The sequence below is a fragment of the Abrus precatorius genome, unplaced genomic scaffold (assembly GCF_003935025.1).
Source record: "Abrus precatorius isolate BTA unplaced genomic scaffold, Abrus_2018 Scaffold10, whole genome shotgun sequence".
NCBI classification, from domain to species: Eukaryota; Viridiplantae; Streptophyta; class Magnoliopsida; order Fabales; family Fabaceae; genus Abrus; species Abrus precatorius.
The window spans coordinates 13,848,822-13,857,533 of record NW_020874292.1 but is presented as its reverse complement, the minus strand read 5'-3'; the positions used below and the strand labels follow the sequence as shown (position 1 = coordinate 13,857,533).

The 8,712-nt window shown below is 27.3% G+C and overlaps 1 protein-coding gene across 1 annotated transcript; it reads left to right on the top strand.

The window, feature by feature from the left end:
* The first annotated feature begins 1,657 nt into the window (after window positions 1-1,657).
* On the top strand, window positions 1,658-3,394 carry LOC113870743 (eukaryotic translation initiation factor 5A-2-like). The gene is made up of 5 exons (XM_027507188.1): window positions 1,658-1,885; window positions 2,061-2,183; window positions 2,247-2,303; window positions 2,725-2,799; window positions 3,041-3,394. The coding sequence occupies exons 1-5, from the start codon at window positions 1,763-1,765 to the stop codon at window positions 3,143-3,145; spliced, it is 483 nt and encodes a 160-aa protein (XP_027362989.1). The 5' UTR covers window positions 1,658-1,762; the 3' UTR covers window positions 3,146-3,394.
* The last annotated feature ends 5,318 nt before the right edge of the window (window positions 3,395-8,712 follow it).

Sequence of the window (8,712 nt, the reverse complement as noted above, 5' to 3'; positions counted from 1 at the left end):
TCATTCTCTTTCTTATTTGATTAGTAGGATTAGAAAGGTCATTAGACAAATTCAATTTGTTAAATTTAGGCATTTGTATAGAGAAACTAATCAAAGCATTGACTACTTAGCAAAATTAAGCCTTGAGGGTTTTTTGCTTTTCTCTTGTATTGTTTCTCCTCTTCCTATCTTTTATATAGATTCTTTAAGTGTTTAATTCTCTAAATTAGAACCTCGATCTTAGTTAGACTTTTTAATCCTTTTGAATATAAAAATATATAAATTTAAGAACTTAACTAAAAACAAAATACTGAAAATATAATATATATATATATATATATATATATATATCCATATCAAATATAAAAAAATTAATATTCTTTACTTAAAATTTTTGAAAAACTTAAATAAATCCTCGTATTTTATAATCTATTTCTGATTTATCATTATTAATATTAGTATTAGGAAATGAATTTAAAAAATTATAGAATATTAATTTTGTACTAACAATATTCTTACTTTAAATTTTTTATTTTATTATTAATTAATTTTAAAAAATATTCATGCCGTGCATATCATCACTAGTTAAACATTTACCAACAAGTACAGCAAGAATAAAGACTTGTTTGTTTATATTTTAATTTTTAAAAATTATATTTTAAAATAATTTTAATTTTTTAAAATGAAAATAAATAATTATATTTATAAATAAATTTTATTTTAAAAAATATTTTTTAAAAACAGAAAAACACACATTAATCTTTTTAGAACTCTTTCGGCATTAAGATGGTTCGCTTATGATGACATTCTTCGTGTCGTTTTTGGGTCGAAAGTGTAGGCCCATGATTTGCGTGCATCGGACGCAGGTAATTTTGGTCAATGAAATAGCGAACGGTGGGCCCACAGCAAGATTCGCGAGAGATATGTAATGGCAAAAAATAGAAAATAATCCCAGACACGTACCGTAGGTAAACTTATAGGACTTGCCACATGATATTCTCTTCGTCTCTTAACACTTTTCTTTTAAATACTAAATACATTGAATAAAAAAACTACTACACACAACAATTTAAATTTATTAAAGATTATTAATATGAACCAAATTATTAAATAAAGAATAAGAGTTATATCATTGGGTAAGTTTAATAAATTTTAGTTAATAATACATAAATTTTAAACAATATGATTGAAAAATACGATGTTAGTCTTTTTTTACTAACTTAATAAATTGTAAAGCATAAAACTAAAAATATAAAGTCCATCAGAAACTATAAAATATAAATGCTTATTACAGAGTAATATCTGATTTTATTAAATTTTTATTTTAGTCTTTAGATTAAGATTATTTTAAAAAAATAAAATAAAAATAGTAACGTAAATATTTTTAATATAATTTATTTATTAATTTTTATTATATATGTTAATATACATTTATATATATATATATATATATATAGTAATAATTATATTGAATAAAAAATATAAAGTGATATTCTGTCTTGATTTATATGTTTTTAATATTAATATATTCATTATTAATTAATAACTTTGAATAAATAAAAATTTAAAAATAAAAAACATTTTATAGGAACGAATGAACAGAAAAATAGATAAATTGGAATAATATTAATAATAAAGAGGCCGGGAATTTAGTGAAAAGGGAAAAGAAGAGAGAGAGAGAGGGGATATAACGGTGAGGGAGTGAGGGTGGTGTTGGTATTGTCAATTTCTCCCTCTCCCTCTCCCTCTGAAGCAGGCACTGAGTTGAATCGGTGAGCGAGTCATGTCAGACGAAGAGCACCACTTCGAATCAAAAGCCGATGCAGGAGCCTCCAAAACCTATCCTCAGCAAGCTGGCACCATTCGCAAAAACGGTTACATCGTCATAAAGGCTCGTCCCTGCAAGGTCTTCTTTCTTTCTTTCTATTCCGCTTTGTCGTTTTTCACCAACCTTGGTCGTTTTATCCTTTCCTTTCATTCCAAATCATTTTTAATTATTGCTTCATTTGGCCCTCGAGATCCATCGCTTCCTTGTTCTTGCTTTTGATTTTGATAATTTGGTATTTGCGTGTGTGTCACAGGTTGTTGAAGTATCGACTTCGAAGACTGGGAAGCACGGTCATGCTAAGTGCCACTTTGTTGGAATTGATATTTTCACTGCCAAGAAGCTTGAAGATATTGTTCCCTCTTCCCACAACTGTGATGTATGTTTCATCTTCTTTTCTTTTATGATACTTCGCTGTACTAAACTCTTTTTTTCATTCCAGGTTCCCCACGTGAATCGTACTGATTACCAGTTGATTGATATTTCTGAGGATGGATTTGTGAGTTCCTATTCCTTTGTTTCACCCACTTGGGTTTTCTGTTCTTTTGTTTTTTTATTTTCATAAATAATTATAAAATTCTACCTTATTTTTAATTTGTTTTTTGTTTTAAAGATTTGTTTGAATTGACTGAAATATACAGACTATGTAAATGTTTTTTCTACTCTCTGTTTAATCATGATATGATTAAAAATTATAAACTTTTGTAATAATTATTTTAAAAGTTATATTTAGGTGATATCTAATAATTGACAGCAGAACAAAACTAAACTTTTACTAAAATTTTACTTTATCTCCAGATATTATTATATTTAAGAAGCTGTTAAAATAACATGAGATTGATTTTGTAGTTGAGAATGAAAACAGACAATGATCTGATCTTGGCTTAACTGTCTGAATTTATACTTGAATGATATTATAGGTAAGCCTGCTTACTGAAAACGGGAACACCAAGGATGACCTGAGGCTTCCAACTGACGAGAATCTGCTTACCCAGGTTAGTGGAAATTTTAATGTGCCTGTTTAGAATGGTGTTTTTCATTAAAAAAAAATGCGAGAATTAATTTTGTAACTTTAAGAAAACAAGCTGAGGACTGTTTTGTCTGATACATTCACAGCCTGATAGTTTAGATCCTTGTCTGTACTAAAACTCCTTGTAATTCACATATCATACTGACCTGTTTACTGATTGTTTTTATTATTCTGACTGTGTATGCGTCATTTATTGGGCACTGCAGATAAAGGATGGATTTGCTGAGGGTAAGGACCTTGTTGTGTCTGTGATGTCTGCAATGGGTGAGGAGCAGATATGTGCCCTGAAGGATATTGGGCCAAAGAACTAGCCTAGCCTCAGTTGCTGACAGAACAGTTTGTTGTTTCTCTTTAAGCAAATGATATTTTTATATGAGCTTGTTCTACCCCTGGGTTATCGACACTAGTCTGACAAATTGTGTTTATGGATGTGACACAAAGTATTTAACATTTTTCCCTTTCGATGTTGTCTTTAGAATTTCCTATAAAATTCGAGGAGTCAATTATCTTTGGTAAAAGTGGTTTTTATTTGTTATTTTATCTAAAAGTACTCCTTTTTGCTTTCATGAAAGCCCACTTTTATTTTTTATTTAAATTATATATATATATATATATATATATATATATATAGGTCTAGATCGATTCGTATAACACAACCATCCATTATTAGAGAATTCTCAAGCCATTCTATTAGCAGATCAACAGTAGATATAGATCTAACTAAAATAGACAATATAACTATACCAGAAGTTTCTATTCCATTTATGACCAAAATTCTGAAATAAATTATAGTCTAACACTTTCTCAAGTTTTAAATACAATAGAAAAAATTGAACCTTTTACTGTAGATAAAAAATGGATTAAAGAAGATATAGATGGAGAACACAATATAGATAGAAAAATTTGGTTAATAGAAACATTTAGTCAACAACAAAGGACAAAAATCAGAGAAAAATTTTATAAATATTTAGAAGAAATACAAATAAATACTTATTTTTTTTCCCATGGATGAAAAAATATTATATTCAAAAAATATAAATTATCTATTTAATAAAGAGATAAATCCTTTACAAAAAATTAAAAACATATGCAATAGAAGCTGAATATTCTTCTTTAGAACAAATAAAAATACAAGTAGAAAATGTAGAATAGAAAAGAAAATCAACTCTATTGAAAACGAAGAACTCAAACAAGTTCTTCATACAATTTTAATAAATTCTGAACCAGAACCAGAATTTCTAGATGAAGAATATGAAAATGAAAATGCACAGGAAAATAAAATTTATCAACTAGACAATACTTCAGAGGAATCTGAATAAGAACAAAATTTCTGTTTAGGACTAGGATTATATAATTGTGATGATTGTAAAAATCTAAAAATCAATACTATAACTAGGGATCAGACTAAGGCCTTAATAACAATAATAGAAAGCTTTGAAGAAGGACATTTAAAAGTAGAATTTATTAAAAAAACTTAATGAATTTGTAACTAGAGAAGAACCAAAAGAAGTGGTAAGTAAGCCTATAGAGATGACAGAAGTCTTTGAAAGATTTTGAATCCCAAGTCAACAAACAACTATAAAAGATTTACAAAAAGAAATAGTAAATTTAAAAACAGAAATAAAAGAACTAAAAGAGTATAAAAAAGACTTAGAAATTAGATTACTATCTCTAGAAGGCAAAGAGATTCTTAAATTATAAGAAAATCAAACTAGTACATCAGGAACAAAAATAGAAGAACAATCAGATATATTTAATTTAGAATTATTAACACTGATAACTTCACACAAATGTTGGTGTGAAATAACACTAATTGTAGAACAAGAAAAATTTAATCTAATAGCTCTAATAGACTTAGGAGCAGACGTTAATTGTATATAAGAAGGAATAATTCTTACAAAATATTATGAAAAAATTACAGAACAATTATCAGCTGCAGGAGAAAATAAGCTTAAAATAAATTACAAATTATTAAAAGGAAAAATTTGTAAAAATAAAATATGTTTTACCACATCATTTATATTAGTAAAAGATATAGGAAACAAAATAATATTAGGAACCCTCTTTCTAACATTATTATATCCTTGTGAAATTAACAACACCGAAATTACTAGTAAGGTAATACCAAATAGAGAAATAAATTTGAATTCTTACAACTTCCAAAGATTAGGGAATTGAACCTAGTACAAGAAGCATCAATAACAAAATTAAATATAATAAAAAGAAAGACAAGGTAAATTAATTTTATAAATAAAGAAATAGAATATAAAAGAATTGAAGAACAACTGAAAAATAAAAATATTAAAAAAATCATTCAGGATTTTGAAAAAAGAATTACCAAAGAAATTTGTAATTTAAATCCTATAGCCTTTCACCATAGCAAAAAATATGAAATAAAGTTACCATATGAAGAAGGATTCGATGAAACAAATATACCCACAAAAGCTAGACCCATACAAATGAATGAGAAATAGCTAAAATTCTATAAACAAAAGTTACAAGAATATTTGGAAAAAGGTTTAATTAGATCTTCAAAATCACCTTGGAGTTGTACTGGGTTTTATGTAAATAAAGCCTCAGAACAAGAAAGAGGAGCTCCAAGATTAGTAATAAACTACAAACCTTTGAATGAAGTATTAAAGTGGATTAGGTATCCTATACCTAATAAACAAGATTTAATTAAAAAATTAATTAATGTCAATATATTTTCAAAATTTGATATAAAATCAGAGTATTACCAAACATCTGTAAAAGAACAAGATAGATATAAAATAGCTTTTGTAGTACCATTTGGGCATTTTGAATGGAATGTAATGCCTCAAGGACTAAAAAATGCCCCAAGTGAATTTCAAGAAATCATGAACAATATATTTTATCTTTATATGAATTTTTCAATAGTTTATTTAGATGATGTATTAATTTTTTCAAAAGGCATTAATCAACATATACAACACTTAAATAAATTCATAGAATTAATTAAACAAAATGGGTTATGTATATCAGCTAAAAAAATAAAAAAAAATTCAAGACAAAATAAGATTTAATATTTATCAAGGTACAATAACACCAATCCAAAGATTTATAGAATTTGCTGACAAATTTCTGGACCAATTAAAGGACAAAACTCAATTACAAAGGTTTTTAGGATGTTTAAACTATGTAGCAGACTTTTTACCAAATATTAGAACCATATGTGCTCCTTTATATAAACGTCTTAGGAAGAATCCCCAGCCATGGGATGAAGAAATGACTAAAGTAGTACAACAAGTAAAAATATTAGTTAAAAGTCTTCCTTATTTAGGAATTCCAGATCCTTCCGCCTATTTGATTGTAGAAACTGATGCTTCAGATCTAGGTTATGGAGGAATTCTTAAACAAAAATTACCAGAGTCTACAATAGACTAAGTTATAAGATATTACTCAGGAATATGGCATCCTGCACAACAAAAATATTCTACTGTAAAAAAAGAAATGTTGAGCATTGTTTTATGCATCCAAAAATTTCAAGATGATCTATTTAACAAAATATTTTTAGTAAGAACTGATTGTAAAGCAGCACCTTCTATTTTACAGAAAGATGTTCAGAACTTAGTTTCAAAACATATTTTCGCCAGATGGCAAGCATTATTATCCAATTTTGATTTCAAGATACAACACATCAAAGGAGGAAAGAACTTTTTACCCGATTATTTAACAAGAGAATTTTTACAAGAAAAATGTCAAAAATGACCAGTGCCGACTATACCCTACCAAAAAAGAGTGAACCAGAAATACCAAAGACTCCTACTAAAGATAAAGGTAAAAAGCCAATGACTTGTTTACAAGTATTACAAAATAAAGCTCAAATCCAACCACCAGAGTTAACTAAAAAGTACATAGTTTTAGCTAAACCAAACCAAAACTCTCAAACAGTTACTACCCAAACTAGAAAATTACCATTATGGGCAGAATCTGCTTACAAAAAGCCCACAATAACTGATAAGACCCCAAAATACTTTGAAAAATCATATGGTCTTCCAATAATGGAAATAGACGCATAATGGTTTAAATTAAACCGTTCTGAAATAGCAAAAAGAGTTTTTCCTCAAGATTGTCATGTGGTTCCATCATCATCAGAACAAAAAAGCGAATTTTATGAGTTAATTCTTATTGATTCAAAATCAATAGAATTAAGCCACAAGAAAAATGAGAAAAAAGAAATCATTTTTTCAAAATTCAAAATATGTTAGATACTCACTTCAAAAGAGTGGGGACAACATTTATATTGTTATCGAAAATTTACAATAGAATATTAGTTTTCACAATATAATTCTTTTGATTATATAAGAGCATGGGAGAAGTTTTTATTTTTTCGACCAGATACCTATTCTTGGTTCATTTGGTTCAGGAAGGGAATTTCTCTATATTTTTCCAAATGGTTCTCAGCCTGGCTCTATAATTTTGGACCAGTTAGTCAGATCCTACCAGAAAGAGCTTAAATTGCCTTAACACACTTTAAAGAAAAAATCAATTTTCAAGAACCATATAAATTTATTTCCTTTATAGTCTCGCAAGGCATTTTATGGATTATGATGTGGCAATATAATTCTGTCAAATTGGAATATGATTCATCAATACAGATATTAATCAGGACCATAAAAGTTAAATGGTGGATCAATTTTGACTTGAATTTACTTACCACCAAAAAAATTATGCAATGGGTACAAAATAATATCCAACATCCCCCTCTAAGTGAGAATGTAATAAAAGATAAACAAAAGCAGGCCTTCTTACAACAAAAAGCAAGATTTCTAACTAGTTTGAGTACAACTGGAAGTGAAGAAGATGATCTGACAAGTAATAATAATATATAAAGGGGCACATATGGTTCTAATATTTGGTAAAAAATCTGCTACATAGTTTAAACATCTTAGAAACCTTTGTAATTGAGTTTTGTCCTTTAATTGGTCCAGAAATTTGTCAACAAATTCTATAGACCTTTGGATTGGTGTTATTGTACCTTGATAAATATTAAATCTTATTTTGTCTTGAAATTTTTTTATTTTTTTATCTGATATACATAACCTATTTTGTTTAATTAATTCTATGAATTTATTTAAGTGTTGTATATGTTGATTGATGTCTTTTGAAAAAATTAATACATCATCTAAATAAACTATTGAAAAATTCATATAAGGATAAAATATATTGTTTATAATTTTTTGAAATTCACTTGGGGCATTTTTTAGTCCTTGAGGCATTACATTCCATTCAAAATGCCCAAATGGTACTATAAAAGTTGTTTTATATCTATCTTGTTCTTTTACAGATATTTGGTAATACCCTGATTTTATATCGAATTTTTAAAATATATTGGCATTAATTAATCTTTTAATTAAATCTTGTTTATTAGGTATAGGATACCTAATCCATTTTAATACTTTATTCAAAGGTTTATAGTTTATTACTAATCTTAGAGCTCCTCTTTCTTGTTCTGAGGCTTTATTTACATAAAATTCAGTACAACTCCAAGGTGATTTTGATACTCTTTTAGTTCTTTTATTTCTATTTTTAAATTTACTATTTCTTTTTGTAAATCTTTTATAGTTATTTGTTGACTTGGGGTTCGAAATCTTTCAAAGACTTTTGTCATCTCTATATGCTTACTTACCACTTCTTTTGGTTCTTCTCTAGTTACAAATTCATTAAGTTTTTTAATGAATTCTAGTTTTAAAGGTCTTTCTTCAAGGCCTTCTATTATTGTTATTAAGGCCTGAGTCTGATCCCTAGTTATAGTATTGATTTGTGCATTTTTACAATCATCACAATTACATAATCTTGGTCCTAGACAGAAATTTTGTTCTTTTTCAGATTCCTCTGAAGTATTGTCTAGTTCATA